General features: G+C 36.1%; 1 protein-coding gene across 1 annotated transcript in view; it reads right to left on the bottom strand.

Moving 5' to 3' along the window:
- Positions 1 to 16,457, bottom strand: part of LOC109061890 (glutamate receptor ionotropic, NMDA 3B-like) — an 82,760-nt gene extending 66,303 nt beyond the window's left edge. Inside the window, exon 1 of the mRNA XM_042767002.1 lies at positions 15,999 to 16,457. Within this exon, the coding sequence (XP_042622936.1) occupies positions 15,999 to 16,457 (459 nt within the window). The remainder of the gene's footprint in view (positions 1 to 15,998) is intronic.
- Positions 16,458 to 19,389: the final 2,932 nt, after the last annotated feature.

Genomic DNA, 19,389 nt, shown 5'->3' with positions numbered 1-19,389 from the left:
GCACTATAACACATTAAATTGCACTATATTTTACTACACAGACAGAAGTGAGCACAAAACCAAATAAAAGACATTGACCGGGTTTTCCAAGAGTTGAGTTTGTACCCAGCTTGTACTGAGCTATGTTCTGCTGTTAATTTAGTTTGAGGTGATAAGTGTAGGCTTCATTAAGATGATTTTACACTTAAAGATCATTTTAGGTCTTCCATTTAAGACTTTCATTGCAGTTGCTAAGTCACAAAAATGTTGCAATATTTCCTTACTATCTATAGCTTGCATTAAATGAATACTCTACCTGGTCAAACTCAATAGACAGCTAAACTTGTCGTATAATTCTGATTACCACAAAAAAAACAAAAAAAACAATGCACTACAATGGAATGAATTTGGCCAATCCATAAAATAAAAAAAAGCATGGATATGTGTATATATATGTATATTTCCTGACAATATGCATATTGTAATTTATTCCATTTTCAGCAGCATTTACTCAAGTCTTCAGATAATACAGGTCCTTCTAAAAAATTTGCATATTGTGAAAAAGTTCATTATTTTCCATAATGTAATGATAAAAATTAAACTTTCATATATTTTAGATTCATTGCACACCAACTGAAATATTTCAGGTCTTTTATTGTTTTAATACTGATGATTTTGGCATACAGCTCATGAAAACCCAAAATTCCTATCTCAAAAAATTAGCATATCATGAAAAGGTTCTCTAAACGAGCTATTAACCTAATCATCTGAATCAACTAATTAACTCTAAACACCTGCAAAAGATTCCTGAGGCTTTTAAAAACTCCCAGCCTGGTTCATTACTCAAAACCGCAATCATGGGTAAGAGACCTGACTGCTGTCCAGAAGGCCATCATTGACACCCTCAAGCGAGAGGGTAAGACACAGAAAGAAATTTCTGAACGAATAGGCTGTTCCCAGAGTGCTGTATCAAGGCACCTCAGTGGGAAGTCTGTGGGAAGGAAAAAGTGTGGCAAAAAACGCTGCACAACGATAAGAGGTGACCGGACCCTGAGGAAGATTGTGGAGAAGGACCGATTCCAGACCTTGGGGAACCTGCGGAAGCAGTGGACTGAGTCTTTAGTAGAAACATCCAGAGCCACCGTGCACAGGCGTGTGCTTTTGAACCAGAAACAGCGGCAGAAGCGCCTGACCTGGGCTACAGAGAAGCAGCACTGGACTGTTGCTCAGTGGTCCAAAGTACTTTTTTTCAGATGAAAGCAAATTTTGCATGTCATTTGGAAATCAAGGTGCCAGAGTCTGGAGGAAGACTGGGGAGAAGGAAATGCCAAAATGCCTGAAGTCCAGTGTCAAGTACCCACAGTCAGTGATGGTCTGGGGTGCCATGTCAGCTGCTGGTGTTTGGTCCACTGTGTTTTATCAAGGGCAGGGTCAATGCAGCTAGCTATCAGGTGATTTTGGAGCACTTCATGCTTCCATCTGCTGAAAAACTTTATGGAGATGAAGATTTCGTTTTTCAGCACGACCTGGCACCTGCTCACAGTGCCAAAACCACTGGTAAATGGTTTAATGACCATGGTATTACTGTGCTCAATTGGCCTGCCAACTCTCCTGACCTGAACCCCATAGAGAATCTGTGGGATATTGTGAAGAGAAAGTTGAGAGATACAAGACCCAACACTCTGGATGAGCTTAAGGCCGCTATCGAAGCATCCTGGGCCTCCATAACACCTCAGCAGTGCCACAGGCTGATTGCCTCCATGCCACGCCGCATTGAAGCAGTCATTTCTGCAAAAGGATTCCCGACCAAGTATTGAGTGCATAACTGAACATAATTATTTGAAGGTTGACTTTTTTTGTATTAAAAACACTTTTCTTTTATTGTTCGGATGAAATATGCTAATTTTTTGAGATAGGAATTTTGGGTTTTCATGAGCTGTACGTCAAAATCATCAGTATTAAAACAATAAAAGACCTGAAATATTTCAGTTGGTGTGCAATGAATCTAAAATATATGAAAGTTTAATTTTTATCATTACATTATGGAAAATAATGAACTTTTTCACAATATGCTAATTTTTTTAGAAGGACCTGTATGCTGATTTGGTGAAAATTTTCATATTGTTATCATAGTTGAAAATAGTTGTGATACTCAACATTTTTTTAAAGAACTTTATTTGACAGATAGTATTACTTTTGATCAATTTCATTTGTCATTGTGAATAAAAGTATTATTTTATAAAAACATAATGACCCCATTATTTTAGCATTATATTAAAAATGACCCCATACATATTATATTATATTATATTATATTATATTATATTATGTTATATTATATTATATTATATTATATTATATTATATTATATTATAGATAATAATAAATTATCATGGAATTTTGAAAAGCATACATGAAAGCATTTTATTTTTTTCATATAAAAGTAAAATTTACCTGGAATTACATTTGTATGTATTCTACATACTGTAACTATAAAAATGTTTGTGTTTTCTAAAAGAGATGTTACGTTCCCCCAGGAAATTTTGCATTTGGTTGCAAAAGCATTGAAATATAATTTATTTTTTATCCCAACTCATATTATTTTCATCACCAGTTTTTTTCCAGCAAAATTTTTCTGAGCATTTTGGGAATCAGCCAATGTACGTTTTTGAGGCAGATATGTAAACATATGTAAAAGCACTGATTTCTATTTTTTCCCCTCAATTTTATAGCCTCAGTTTTTGCATTTTGTTTAAATAATAATTTTATGCTAATCAAAATTATGCCACAAATGCAGCTGCAGAAGCTTCATTTGTATCGAAATCCACAATATTTTTTGAACAGTGCTGCAAATAAACAGCCATTTGTGTGGTATTATATACCAGTGGTATTTTATAGCTCATCATATGTCAAATATGACATATTTGGGGGTCCTTGTTAGCTGTATACCTTTGCCTGTTGTTAAGTCCACCCCTGCTGCTACATCGGCCAGTGAGAAGTGGCTGGTTTGAAATGCTCGTCTCATCAGCCCCTTTATCCTGACAGTCTATTACAGCAACTGGGTCAGAGCTGCCCCAGTTTAGCACAGCCTCTGTCAAGACCCCTGGCAGACGACAGTCGAATGCACATGGGCAACCCAGACTTCGACGCATCAGGACAGAAGCTCAGACGGTGCGGTGTTCAGAAAATGGCGGTCACGACCCAAACAGCAGGAGCACAACATGACAAAGAATTGGCTAATATCAGAGCGCTGTTAGGAGACGAGGCTTTGGCAGGTTCCTCTGCCCTGCTAGAATCCAATGAGTCTGTCGCCTGCCAAAAAATAGTCAGAGTGAAAAACAAAGGCAGAAATGCAGAGCCCATCTCACGCTTCAACCTGCCAAAGCCTGCTCAGCGGAACTCATTCATAGAGAGAGCAGAAGAGTAAATGAATAAGAAAGGGAATCAATGAGTAATGGAGTAGATGAACAGAGAAGAAGAAGAGTTCATGAAGAGTAAGAAAAGGCTCAGAACAGAAAAAAATATATATTCAAATTTGAAAATTCGAAGCAGTCGTAGCTTGTGGTTACAGATTAAGGATTAATATGCATGTTCAATCTTAAAAATGGGAAATTCACAAACTCTTTCCCCACCAGCATTAACATTTTGTATAAGCAAGTAACATTTTGAACAAAAAGCTGAGAAAATCACACTTTTGTTAAAGACTACGTCTGGATCAGATTTAAAGCGATGCTCAAATCACAGATGGAGTAAATAAGCTTCACAGTCCTGTGTAATAGCGCCTCCTATCATACAACAGTGAAAATACGGAAACCTGGAAAAATGGTGAGGAAGCATTATTCTGTAAATGAAGGGAAAAGTATGGTGGCCAAGAGAGCTCAATGCGCTGCAAATGAAAAAACACCTGCAAATTAGGAAAACATCATCAACTTGACAACACATTCCCACAACACAACCAAATACAGAAACATGCTGCAAATACAGAAATGTGCTGCAATTACAGAAACACACAGCAAATTCTCAAAACACAAACTAAGAAACAAGCTTCCCTTAAACATTTCCGATGTGGTCTGTGCATATTTGCAGCATGTTTCTGTTTTTGTTTATTTGTTTTGTATTTGCAGTACATTTCTGTTATTGTTTGTTTGTTTGTTTTTTTTGCAGCGCGTTTGTTTGTGTTGTGAGTCTTTGCACAGCCTGTGTTGTCAAATTGATGAAGATGTTTTCTTAATTTGCAGGTGGGTTTTTTTTTTCTATTTTCATGTGTTTTTTTTTTCGTTTGCAGTGCGTAGAGCTCTCTCGGCCACCGTAGAAAAGAGTTAATAGGAATTTCCCCCAAAAACTCTTTTACCAAATACGGATTACCAAATAATTTCCAAGTGCCATTAACTCTTGATGGAATCTTTTGGAATTTTTTTTGTCTTTTCACTGTTGTATGATAGGAGGTGCCATTACACAGGACTGTGAAGCTTATGGTAGGGGGCGCTATAACACATCTTCTTGAAGATTAGTGAATCTCTGGATCAAAACACAGGTGAAGAAAAAGCAAAAACAATTGATTGCACATGCAAGCAGATGCATATGTAAAATAATGTGATCATCGAACATAAAACAGCATATAAATCAAAATTGCCTAACATTACAGAATAAAATGCTGATCCAGTAAGTGGTTCAGGACTGTGAAGCTTTTGGGGTGTTAATATTAGTGATCTAGTTCATTTATGTTTTGAGCATCGTTCTGAATCTGATCCATATGTAGTCTTTAACAAAAATGCCATTTTCTCAGCTTTTTCCCCCCCAAAATGTAGCTTTTTATGAAAATAATGAATTCTTTCTTTCTTTTGACATATTGCATATTCAGATATTCATACAACAAAATATTCTGGGGGCCATTAAAGTTTTGTAAAAAAAGATCAAAAAGCCAGCTAGCAGTGGCTGACAACTATTAAAAAATATATATATATATAAAAAAGCTGGTGGGGAAAGAGCTAAAGTCAATAGGGTCTAATGTAGATTTGGATTCCAATAACTTGTATGGACTTCAAAATATCTTCTTTTAGATGAAAGAAAATCTGGATGAGGGTGAGTAAATGATGATAGAATGTTCATTTTGGGTGAATTAATTCAGAAAAAGCATGCATTTACTTAAAGCATGTATTAAGTATTCACTTACTGAGTCAGTTGCTTTTATTCTAATTGATATTCAGTGACCAGAATTCAAGTTACTAGCCCATCCAAGTATTGTAAATCACTGCTTCAATTAAAGACTAAATAGCTATCATTGATAAACAGTCACTCTCTCATGGCCAGACACTTCAAATTGATTCTAGCACTGAGCAAAAAGAAGCATTGTGGTGGATAAATGTTTAATTTACCCATGGGTCTTTTAAGGATATTATCAAAACTAAAGTATTTGTAGACAGCAGTTGGTAAGCAGCCAAATTAAGGACTTTTTCTCTTTTTTAGTACTTAGGTAGTACATGGTTATTGCAAACCAATTTAATGGCTGAAGTGAAGCCAATTTAAACCCCAAGAAATGTCAAGTCATCAATGAGCAGGTAACAAAACAACATATTTCCAAAAAACACAAATGAAAGATCATGCTGATTAGCACACAAAAATGGATTTTGTCTTCTTTAAATGAAAAAAGCACAGTGAGGTAATTAAAATGGGTCAAATCATAAATGTTAGTGTGGAAAATAATCACTTACTGTACTAAACCTTTCTCCTTTGTCATGAAAATGAAATGTCATAAATACTAAAATGACTATAAATATCACAAGAACAACTTTACAGCATGTAAGTTTTAACAGATTAATTCACATTAAAGAATTTAAACCAATTAAAGTGATACGCTTCCTAACTTTTTTTTATTTTATTTTCAATCTTACATAACATTACAAAATTGTCCAGATTTATTTAAGTTATAATTTATCTTCTTTACATGAAAACGAAAGACAAAGTTTTTGTGGTAATCAACAACAGTGACACTATTGCTGTCAACAGAGGTTACAGTTGCAATGAAACTGAACTTTTCTTTCATATTGTGATGCATGTCCGATTAAGAATAAAACGTATGGTAGGGACTTGTGAGCGCTGCAGTCAAAAATGAATGCAAGCTTACAGTCGACAGTAAGAAAGGAGCAGTTTTAAGGCTTTAAATGATTGGAGAAGATGGGCATACCTCACCAGAGAGAAGTCTGATGTTTCAGCATACGTTTACACAACAACAATATGATATACTTAAAACAGTTAACGATATACTGAAAGTTTTTCCCTACAGATGACAAAATGATCCCCATTCACATGGATCAGTGAAAATGACTAAACACTGTATTATGCATTCAAGGCCAGTAGCCACTTTGTAAAGAAACACTACGTGCCTCCGCACATGCCTATACACTGAACACCTAATATGCATGTGCGTGATGCTGCCCTTTTCAAAAATTTGCTCTTTTGTAGTTTACACAGAGCTGATAATGGTATCATTTTCAAAAACTAACACTTTGAAACACATTTTCAAAAGTTTGCATTTTCAGGCCCCCAAAATGCTGTCATGTAAATGAACGGTCAAAACACATAAAACAGGTTCTGTTTTTAGTGTGAATGCCCCGTTAGTTATATGCATGGATCAACCGTACACAACAAGGTATATAAGATGCATTTACAAAACGGGGTACATTTTAATTTCATGCTGACCTTAACTTGAATTATCCCAGGATATTCCTTTAAAGCAGGGTGTTTCATAAATCTGAGTTGCTGATGGTAGAATGTGCAGTTTGACAGTTAAGCCAAACATTTCACAAGCATATGTTCTAACAAAGATTCATGCTAATTTACACATGTGTTAGGGGAGTTAAAGGAAATCGCTATTAAACAGGTCTTTGGGTTCCCTCATAGTGCCGGTACATGGTTAGTACAGGCCAGAACATTCCCATGGAGGCCACACTGTCACTTCCAAGCATCAGGGGGGAAAATCTCCCGGACAAGTCTTTTACCCAGGAGGCAATGCTGCCTATCACTGTCTCACACCTGTGCACTGGTATAACTTATCTCTCTACGCCTCTACAGCCTTCTTTTCAATTTTTTACTTATCAAGTCACTGCTCATCAAGTCTGCCTCGCTCTGACATAGCGAGCGGTCGCCACAGATCCAGACAGTACACAGAGCATCAGGTGGAGGGGAATTACACAACTGCAAGGTGTGAGGATGTCAAGGGCACAGGCTGTATTTCAAAGATATTTAGCAGAATATCCATGCTACAACAAAATAAACAATGAACACCGGCTCCATTGACAAAACACCATTAAAGAACCATCTAATTTGATCAATCTGGACAATTTTAAGCTAGGATCTGACTGATAAAGTATGATTTTAAAACATTTATTTTTCAACATTTATTTAACATTTGGCATGAATACTGTTTGAAATATAATTCAGAGGACTGGATGACTGGTTGGTAAGTCCTAGTTTCTAACAGTGAGAACTCAATGTTTATGGGAAAACAATTTCTCCTCACCATCACCTTCAGAATATATATATATATATATATTTTTAGGACTTTCTGATAATATGCATAAAGCATTATTTAAAGTGTCCCTATTATGGATTTTTTTAAATGTATCTTTCATGCAGTGTGTAACAGCTGTAAGTGTATGGAAACATCCTGCAAAGTTTTAAATCTGAAATTGCACCGTGTATAAAGTTATTGTCTCTCAAAAGAAAGAGTCGACTCTGAATCATTGAAACGAGTCGTTTTTAAAACGAATCCCAAGCCGTTTCATGTTGACATCAACATGGAACATTAGCATATTGCCCGCCCACTTGTTAGTCTTTTCGCATTTGTCTGAATGAAAATGCAAATTTATTCTTTGCCACTAGGTGCTGCTTTTGGAGCTGTAAAATATCGGTTTCCCTGATAAAGCTGTTCACAAAGCAGCACTGCGCTCACAAACGCTGCTTTTTCAGGTTTTACAGACATGATGACATGGAAATGAGACGAATGGTGAAATTAAAATCGGAGATTTGTGTCAGGAGATTAGTGTCACACAAAGGATGGGCGAGTCGTTGAGCAAGTAGGGAAAAATAAATGCATATTACAAGACAATGAAAGTGTTTTTGACCTTGCATGCATGTCAACCTGTTGTTGGGGACTCCCAAAACCAAAATATTTCATAACCCATAATTTGGGCACTTTAACAAAATCTTCTTGACATTTGATATAATATTAAAATGCAAATACATTTTAATTGGGCCAAAAATCTCTATAGGCTTAAATCTAACATCTAACAATAATAATTTGTGTATACACAAAAATATTCCTCAAATGATATTTCCAAAACATTATAAATGAGTTTTAAACACAAATGTGCTGCAGGGCTGACATATTTTTGTAGGCTAAAACCCAGAAAAGAGTTCCATTGTGCTAAAGTCAACAGGTTCCTGAATGAGTTTTTAGTTAAATGCCTGAAATAAGATTTGGGGATAACACAAGCTTAAGATATTTTAACATTTTATTCTACAACATAAAATATGTCAGTAATATCACCTTTTTAAAGCTTTTACTTGTCTTGAAAAAGGTGGTTGTCAACAAGTGGCTATATGGGACTACAAAGGTTGTCGAGAACATTAAAGGTCATCTCATTTGGTCGCTTATTTTCTGCAAATATCCACAAGCAATTGGAAAATATTGGTAAAAAAAAAAATGTATGTGCTCTATACCGGCCTTATTAAAAGGGGGACCCTCAGAAATTAGGGTCCCAATGAGATCATCATATTTAGTGGTCCTTGGCATCAAAACGTTTGAGTTTCATGTAATTAATTTCAAGTTCTGTGTCTTCTGCTGCTCCATATTCATCAGCAGGTATGTACTGATGACATGAATCAAAAATTCATTATGTTACATGTTTCACCAGTGTCCAATTTTAGAGGGTTTTAAAAGCATGAAATAGACTTATGTTTTTCCCCGTCTGCTGCTTTTCACGTTACAGCTCACGCATTAGCCTGGAGCAAGAGATCTAATGCGCCGCTAGAGAGGGACTGGAGACTGTTCTCATGGAGCCATCAGGCAGTCAGATTTGTCAGGACATCATTTTGGCTTGTGCCAGCCGAGCAACTCTCTTTGAGATGAATGGGAATGCTAACGGATCGCTCTCTCCAGGTATTTTAGACATCCTTGATCACTTGCTTGTCGGGGTTTAGGTAAGGCAGTGGATTGAGGGAGGCTGCATGTACACATACTTGAAACATCTCAGACAATCTCTGAAGGATTCATGTGGTGAATCAGTTCCCATGCTGAGATTCAGGTTTGAGTGCTGAGGTCATGGAGAGTGTATATCACTCAAAATGAACAGCTAGTAAAAGAGCACACTCTCTTCAACACACCGTATCATCCTGCACAATAACTGGCTCCTGGAATTTCGATTAAATTCATATCGATTTTCGCGTTCCGCCGATCTCTGTGTCAAAAAGAACTCCTGACACTATTGCAACATATATTGAAATTAGGGGAGTCAATTATAAGATAATTCCGTTAGAATTGAGAAAAAGATTGAAGCGTTAAAACTTTGGCAATGTGTTGCTATTAAATTATTATTATTATTTTTTTATTAATTTAATTTAATCCACCAGAGTGACACTGTTGAACAGGATGAGAGCTGACATTGATATGAACTGATAGATTCTTAATCTATTTTACATTTCATAAAACATTTTTGCCATAAAACATTTTCCATTTTTAATATACATGAAGTATTGCTTTCTGGTCTGAGGAAAGGTTTTGGAGTGGGGTTAAAATAAACAGTAAATATTATGAAATTTGTCATTTGTCTGAATAACAATCTACTGATGATCTCTGATTAATATCGAAGTGGAATTGATGCTATTTTTAAAACAAATGGCAGGTAAAGTTTTGGGACATGCTTTTTCCTCTCTAGAATTAGAGAAAACATTACCCATCATTGTACCACAATGATAAACAAACATTACTTTTATCTTAAAGGCTCCACAGTACAGCAGTCACAGGGTCAGTCCCACAGGACCAGCGCGAGGTTAAGCGCTTTGGTCAAGGTCACAGCAGTGGAAAGATTGTGATCTCAGTAATTACAGTAGTTAGGTAGCACATGAGATTCACCTCTGCCTGGGATTTATTTGTATTAACAGTTCTGATTTTTATCCACCAAGTTATCGGGCAATCCATGGATGTTATTTCTTGGAATAGGGAAGTTTAGGAAATGCAGTGAAAAAGGCTAAACAACAGAGTCATGGTTTGAAACCTATTTCATAATAATAAATGACCACGAGATTGTATAAACTGCTAAACTTTGAATGTTTAACAATCAGCAATCACCAACAATCAGCAAAACACGAAGCACAAGGCTTGCGCTTACTGGCCATTCGTGTCTTCAAAAGAAGCTGATTCTGTTAAGATAAGTTTCTTTAACTGTTCAGCAACAAAACCTCCTTGAACTGCACACTTTTCCTTATTAAAGTACCTAGAGTCTTTTGCAGTTTCTGGATCAATTTTGTGCTGTTTCAGAAAAGACCTGGATTTTATGATCTATAAATTCATGGAGAAAGTAATAGTCTTGAGTTCTGCCCAAGGGTGACCTTTAAAATTGCACATATTTTGTGTTAAGCAAACTAAACGCAGGACCTTTCACACACACAGTGAGGATTGTGGTAAAAAATCTAGATGGCTTTGGCTTAATAATCTTTGCTGGTGTGCAGAGACGGTTTAAAATCAAACACACTTGAATACTGGCCATTTAGCAACTGCCAGTTTAACAATTCTCTTATTGGATTGTGATAAATTTTATGGTGTTGTGATAAACTGTGATAAAACAAAGGGATGCTTTTATGAGCTCTGAAACAGTCAGTGGAAGCTCTTTTATTATGTAGGTCTTTATAGCATACTTCCACAGCATGACATTGCTACGGCTGTACAGATATAAACTCCACATAATAAAGAGCTTTGTGTTTTGGGTTTTTCGGTGCTCTGGGTTTCTCTTTCATTTTACGGCGTCCCCTTTGGTCATTCTTTTTCTACTGCAAATTAGAGACAAGAAAGAAAATTTGTTGTTTCAATTGAGTTCATGCAAGCAGAGCTGGGATGTGAGTAATGATGGGACAAAGAACAATATACTGTAACAATATACTGAATTCATCACAGAAATAAACTATGTTTTAAAATATATCAAAACAGAAAACAGTTATTTTATTTATTAATAAATGCAGCATTGATAAGCATAAAAGACTTCTTTTAAAAACATTTAAAAAAAAAATAATACTAATCAGAACTTTTGACCAGTAGTGTATATAGAAAACCTTCTGTCAGACAAATCAATCACATGGTGCAACCAACACACAGAAAAACATAAAACGTAAATTATATTATATATATATATATATACTGTATATATAGAAGACCCATGCAGATCCTCAGGCTTGTGTCTCTTAAACAAGTCTCTTAAAATATATCATCACTTAAAATATAATTTTACCTTTTTATGACAAGCCTTCAGTTTGTAGAAGGTCATGTGGTGCGACTTTCCAAATACACTCTAGTAAAAATTCCTATTACATTTCACACTTGATAACAAAGAAATGGCAAGTAACACATTGAATACACTAAATATTCACATAGAAAGACTAAAATAGTATTTTCTTGTAAAACGTACTCCAACTTAATAATTTTTACAGTGATATTTAGTGATATTTACAAAATATTAATTCATAATAGTTGTTAAAAATAATATAATATATATTAAAACATTTTTGAGAATAATAATCAAGATTCAAACATATACCAGGGACATTTAGGACCAGGAAGTGCTTGGTTACTCACATTCTTCAAAATATCTTCTTTTGTCTTCAACAGACAACAATTAACTGTGAACTACCCCGTAACTTCTTATTTTTCCATCAAATTGTTTTAATATGCTTCTCTGATCTAATAGAACCCCAGCTGAGAATACTGAAGCTTCCCCCTCTGTTGCATTAACAAGTAGGCATGTGCTCAGAAAGCCACTGTCACGCACTATAGTAACATTGTTTCTGTTTGGGGTCAGGTAAAAAGGCCTTGGGGTCTTTTGGACCTTTAACAGAAGATGAGAGTTTAAGCTTCAAAGTTGATGTGCTAGAACTGCAACATCCGCCACAAAGCTAACTGTGAGGAACAAAACAATGGGAGAAAGAGAATAAATGATTAAAATAAACCTCACACTTTATCACTGCCCTGTCCGTATCTCCACATGGAGCTCAAACAATTGATAAACAGAATACAAGGCAAAGGCCAGCCTGCTAAAGAAAACACATTTCTCCTCAAAAAGCAAGATTAGCAGATCAAGTGAAGCAGGATCCAAGCGCCTCAGAGCTAAAGAGAGTCCCATAAGCATTACAGCAGCAGCCAGTTCACAAGCCCTATTATCACCATGCCTTTATTTTTGCCTGAGCGATGTTACACACTAGAGCAGAGCACTGTGAGCTTTTACACTGATTGGCAGATTGCAGAAGGACATAGACGGAAGTTTACAGCGTACACAGATCTGTCAATGTCTGATCTTCCTGTGACGCGTGTTCGATCATGACTCATTCATCCGACAGTGGACAACATCTTTTGGAGGTATGGCTCAACCTTAAACAATGGCCTTGGTAAGATATAAGTCTTTCCATTTAAGAAGAATGATTCCATATGGTCTCATTGTTTATATGTCCAAATGATGAGTGTTGGTTAAAACTGCTGGAAAAGCTGTCGTAAAGCTTTTTTAAGTGGTATTTTTTTAAGTTGTAACAAGTAGGGTTGCGTATTGAGGACCAGATCCATATTTCTAAGATCCGTGGATTCATTAAGACACATGCATTTCAATCTTGCTATAAATTCCTGTGTGTGGGTCGTAATGTGTTTTAATGCGATTTTAAACCATTCAAGCACAAGACGAAAACTCAAAAACAGCTCACACACCAAAAGTCGCCTCTCATTTAATTGAGTTTTCTAAGTTCTCTTTCACGTCCTCTAGTGCTTGAATGGACAAATACACATCTGTGCATTCAGTCTTAAAGGGACAGCAGCGCAATATTCCCGCTGCCACCTGTGCCATTAATGTTATTCAAAGAACAAAAGAAAAAGAAAATCACTCAATGATCTGGACTGAACTTTTGTAACTTTAATAAGGATTTATCTTTATTGTATTTATAAAAAGAAAACTATGCAGTTATTTTACATTTCATTGCACTTTATTTAAATTTCTGTACCTAAACTTATTTATTTGTGCTAGTTCTTATTTGTTTATTTGGTCTTATTTTCTTACTCTTTACTTTTATTACTGTTTTACTGGTATTCAGCTGCAACAGATTGTTTTGCAAAAAAAAAAAAAAAAAAAAAACAGATTAAATATTTAATATCTAAATGTTGGACTTCATTTTTGATACCTCATTGGAATCGAAACTAGTAATCGTTAAGAAATGGAGTTGATAATCAGAATTGGAATCAGAATTGCTAAAATTGAAATGATACCCAACCCTATTAACGAGTGTTGAATTTGACGCTTGTGGTCGCTGCTGAGGATGGAGATGAAGATTGTTAAATAAAGGCTTGAGTTTGGGTCTGTTTCTTGCAATCATATGGATTCTGAAGACTTGGATTACAGTGCACGAATAAAATCGATTCATTTTGTAATTGTATGTTGCATTTTTGGTGTATTTTATGGCACTGTTGTCAGTTACAACATTTCTCTAATAGCAAACAAAATAAATATTACTTGATTAAAAACTAGTAAACGATTAAAAAAAATAACTCATTTTAAGGTTTTAAAGTGTAGTCTTGTTTAACATATAATCCTTCGAAACGAGTTGGCAGCAGAAATCACACAGAACAGAACGATATGTTATCATTACATATTAAGTATATAAGTAAACTGTGTTTAATAAATTTGTACACACTGGCACGTCTTTAGAATTGTTCATGCGTAAAGATATATTTTAGATGCTGTCAGTATTGTACGTTTAGATGCTGTAAGTCAGTATTGTACATTTTAGCATCTTTGCAAACGTGAGTAAATGTACATGTGGTAGAACCACACTTTACATGAAAATACATACGAATTCTCATGAGATCATGTTGAAAGACTAGATGTGGAGAATTTCACTAAATATTTGTACAGTAGTTAAGAAGCCCCTGAAGTGATTTTAATGGATGGATATTAAGCAAGAGAAATGTATGCCTTTCCCCAGCTGGCTGTAAGATTTACAGTACCCCCCCCTCCCCCTTTAATTTCTTAAAGTACCTTGTGATGTAAGCACTTTTCAGCCTGTGCTGCATGCCAAATACACCAGCACACAAACCTTCCCTCCGCATCCAAGACAGGTGCAAGATATCCAATACACTTAAATGAACTCCATAATATATCAACCAACAATTCAGAATCAAACATGACAATAAAAAAACAAGGGAAATACAATTATATGCAAACATCACAGCTGCTTCATGCAAATGTCATTTTAACCATCTAATGTATTCTAGGCCATATCAATAACTCCAGCATTTAAGCAGAACATTTCATTTGTCTGTGAAACTGTCTCAGCGTATATACCTGACTGAGTGCAATGCAATGTGGCAAACATTTCTGCTTGAGAGAACACACCTGTCAGAGAAACATTTTCTCTTATAGAGCAGGTGCATCATAACAGTCCAAACACACAAACTGAAGAGATCTGTTGTGACCTGAGGGAAACATCAAGCTGCATCTCAGAGTGAAGCCAAAATCTCCACAAAAATGTATCTACATTGACATCATAGAGAGCGAAGAAATAAAATATTGTACGGGCCATTTTGGGTAGCATATAAATTGAGGGCATGGTGGTTAATTAGATGGTCTTACATAAATTGTTATACAAGCACCTTGATTTGGCGATTATAATAGGCCTGCCATCTTTGGAAATTTGTCTTGTGCTGTGTATCTAATTCCTCATCTAGAGTTTTACAATTAATATTTTAACTATTATTTTGTTAAGTGGATTCCTGTCCAGTCTGGTGGATCCAAATTACATAGGTGACACATTTTCATTGTCAAGGACAGGCAAAAATATATAATAATCTAAAAATCTAATACAGTACATGCTGGGATTTAGCTATGCCTTAAACATAACAGGGATAACACGGATGACAGCAACAGGGTTATGAATTATGCCATTAACTGAGTCATTATTAGCTTTGTGCTCAAGGTCATGACACAAGAAAGTGTTTAGGCTACTATAAAAATGATATCATGATGATGTTTCTATACACTAACGCACGGGCTTAGTAGTCACAGGCTTTACTATTTAAGATTGTCCCCTACTGATAAATCAAGTAAAAAATATAGGTAAAGTAAAATTTAAATAGGTGAATCTTAATATAACAGATACAGTAAGTGTATTTTTCATGTTTATTTTATTTTCATATGAAATTGTCCAATATGTTGTAGCTACAACTATTTTGTTGTTACAATTATAAGGGTTCACAACTATTTTAAAAATATTATAAGTAAAACACACACAAAAAAGTGATATATTTATTTTGTGTATATGTAATGTGATCATTTGTCGATGCAACTGTCCAGGAGTAGCTGATCTTAAAGGAAAGTTCTCGAGCAGCGAACTGTTGCTATGGTTTGTGTTTTGGAACGTACAAGAGCGAAAGGTTGTTGTTACTGAAACGTTCTTTGAAAACAGTGTTGAAATGCATATGTTAGGCTATATAATAAAAATAAAAACATACAAACAGCACCACAAAGTGTTTTAGGCACCTTAAAGGTGGGAGTTTTTGGGGGGAGAGGAGTGTACTTCAAGCATTAATTAGGGGGATTCAAGCCTTAATTATCCTTTGAAACTCCCCTAAACTCACAGCTGCATGAAAAGACGCATGAAAGCCATGTATGCGCATTAAAACCGTCACAGATGTAAGCGGCAAGCGTTTAAAAGTCACCAAATCAACACACTGTTAAAAACAGGAGCAGGTTTCTTGCTTAAATGAAACGCGTTACCTGAGTTTTGAGGGGTTCTCCGTGCTCAATGATGCTTATAAAAGGAATTTCCAAAAAAGAGGACATAAATTCCATTTGTACTATTTCCTCCTGCGTCTGAGGGAAGGCGAGCACAGCCGAGACCCCTTGGACCACTATATCCTGACACACACACCTGAAGAGCGACTCGGGGTCTCCGCTCGGGGCTTCCCGAGCCACCACGTCCAGGCTCAAGTTGTAGGGAAGGAAGTTGTTGCCGCTTTCGGCGAGACCGCTGAGGGCGCGGTGGAGAGCCGCCCGCACCCGGACCGACTGGCGGGGAGGCAGGAGGGCACCCAGGCGCACGGTGTGTCCTATCCGCGCTAGGATGTGGCAGGGCTGCGGGTGAGAATGAGCGGGCTGGACGAGCAGGGTATGGAGAAGGAATATTTGCGATCCCAAATAAAAGTATGCCAAGAATGTGTAGAAGATGAAATTCATCCTGCTTCACTCTCAAAGGTGATGATGAGGCATTGTCAGAAGATAGCATTGCTCGCCTTGTTGTCTGGTCTTTTCTTTAATGTCCTTTATTGTTTTTTTGTTTGTTTTTGTTTTTTGCAGGATGGTGTATGAGGAGTGATCTATGGAGTTAGGCTACTGTGTGAATGTGATACTCTGCTCAGGAGAGGAGGGGGTTTCGCGAAAGGCGGAGATGTCATTGCGTTCACACCCAAAGAAGCGCTGGAGAGGCGTAATGGTATCATTAGGAAAACAGCGCGCGAGAGAACGACTATAGTGCGTAAATACATGAACCCTCTTATTAAAACCATTTTTTACCCAAAGGCGTGCTTTTTACACTTCAGTTCTCATGTTTTTCGGGGTTTCAGAGAGGCAGCCTCATATATAGCTGATTATAATCAAGATTCTAACTTAGTTAAGGACTTAACCAAAGTCCTCCATTCAGACATTGAACGGTTACAACAGGTAAACAAACATTAAGGAATTTCAACGCAATTCCTTAAAGGAATAGAAAAATAAAAAACAATCTAGTCATCGTTACATTGAAAGTCACCCCTACGGTGCAGCTCTAAAATATCAGTCTACATTTTCAAACCAGGTGTTAGAAAATGTTGGTGCCTAATTTCAAAGTCCCCCACCCCACTCCCTTTTTTCTTAGTGTGCTGAACATTTAAAAAAATCCGAAGAACCTTTTATTTGTTTAAAGAACCTTTTGTGGAATGGAAAGGTTCTGTGGATATTGAAAGAACCATCAGTGCCAGTAAAGAACCTTTTTTTAAAGAGTGCAATGGACCCTATTTGGTGACTATGTACTGTTGTTGTATGGCAATGAGCTGTGTGAAGATTACATACATAAATGCATGGAAGGATGGAAATGACCCGGAACAGAAAGAGGGTGAGTAAACAATGTATTTTAACAGCATAGGGTGAACTAATCCTTCTCCTCCCCCCATCAAATAATCAAGTCTGCAATTAAAGAATAAACAAGCTGAGAAAGGGATAAAAGCGCTTAAATTAACATGAAGAAAAATAATAGAGAAGCAAGAGATAACAGAAGGCAGGTGATGGCAAGTGGGGCACTGTTTTGGACCTGAGTATATAGGATTCGATACGGACCTGTTATGCGGTAAAATGGAATCTGATGAAGGTGGACTGAAGCCTTGGCCAATCACACACCCTGTTATACACTATAAAGAACTAGAGTAGCATGGAATGTGAAACTAATGTAGAATTTCCCTTTATTACTAATATTAAGCACTAAATGAGAAATAGAACAAAGTCGCTGTTTATATTTGTCTGCTGGTTATTCTTTAAGTGGTGCAATAAAATGTCAGTATAAAATCAAATCTTTGGATTTAAAGTAAAAATAATGCAAATAAAAGTCAGTCAGCAAATATGCTCAATTGTTTGAAGCTGGACCATTTTCATACTTTTGAGGTTAAAGCGCAGAAGTAAACAAGAGCAGGGAAAATGGTGTAGCTGGTTTACAAAAGGTATATTTTGCTCCAACAGAAAAAAGGGAAAAACCCACTATTAATATTCCAGCACTTTCCCCAAAAAGTATGAATTATGAAACATTGATTACCTCAGAGGTGAGAAAGGTGAAATGGTGTTAATGTCACCCCTAATCAGCTGTATTTGAAAGTGTATGTAAAGGCCATAAGTAATAATTATGAAATGTAGTTAATTATTGTCAATGAATGCCACAATTAGCATATTGCATTTCTCACAGAACATCAAAATAAGAGTGCTGATTCATTCAGTCAGGAAAGAAAATAACAAAACAAGAAAATATATTACACTCAGCCTCATAATTGAAGAGATATTATTCATAATAATACGCTTTTTATAGATAGATAGAATTCTAAATTCAATTTATATCTTTGAATTTATAAATATATGTAAATTGCAATTAATTTAATTTAGAAATATCATATAAGTCATATCATATATCATATAAATATAAGAGATATCCTTCATAACATATATATACACACACACAATTAAAATTGTCATATATATTATTAATCATACACATTATATATTTACAAATTTGAAGCTCTTCATCACTGTAGCTTCTTTGTAAATCCACAAGTAAATCTAATTATTTTGACAAAACCTGACAGAGCTACAAGAACATGATTAACTCCTGGAAAGTGATCACTAGCTGATAATGCACTCATATTCTTATGAACTCATAGCACCTATTTCGTCTGTTTTTGTTTTCCAATAAGACCTCCTCCAAGTATTTTGTGCAACATCACCCAGCTTGCATGAACACTCAGCCTCATTAGGAGCCCGTCAGTCACAGCTGTCAGCTGTACCCCAGCCAATTTCCTCGAGACCGTATATTGATCAGAGTGCGTGATCAACTGATCTGAGCTCCCGTCTGGAGATCTGCTCATGGCTAATACACACCAGAGAGGTATCCTTGTCTCTAAAGGTGTTCTGATAATAGGTGAACATCCACTGTCCTTTCAACTGTGCTGTGTGTTTTAACAGCAGAGGAAATGAGGTGAGATTAACAGTGAGACTGTACTGTGATACAAAAGCCAACATAAGACAACACCAATTAAATGAAAGACTATCATGTCTGCACCTAACAGATGACTCGCTGCCTATGGAGTGCCCTTTTTTGTTGTCAATTTCACAAACATAAGATACTCAGGAGAGAAGAGTCTGAAGAGGCTCAGGAGGGTGTGTTAATTCCTAAAAGAAACGAGTGTTACAAATGACCTGTAAGAATGTAACTTTCAGAAGGTGACACCGCACTGTGGCTGAAATGTGTAAAAAAGGGTTGTTAAAAAAAAAATAAGGGTTTGTGATAAAAAGGAAAAATCTTTACTTTTAAACATTTTATATTTGTACCTTGCATTTAATCCTCTTTTCCTTTTATGCCCCTCATTTTCGATTT

This window comes from Cyprinus carpio, chromosome A11 (genome assembly GCF_018340385.1).
Source record: "Cyprinus carpio isolate SPL01 chromosome A11, ASM1834038v1, whole genome shotgun sequence".
NCBI lineage: Eukaryota > Metazoa > Chordata > Actinopteri > Cypriniformes > Cyprinidae > Cyprinus > Cyprinus carpio.
This window is presented reverse-complemented; position numbering and strand designations above follow the sequence as displayed.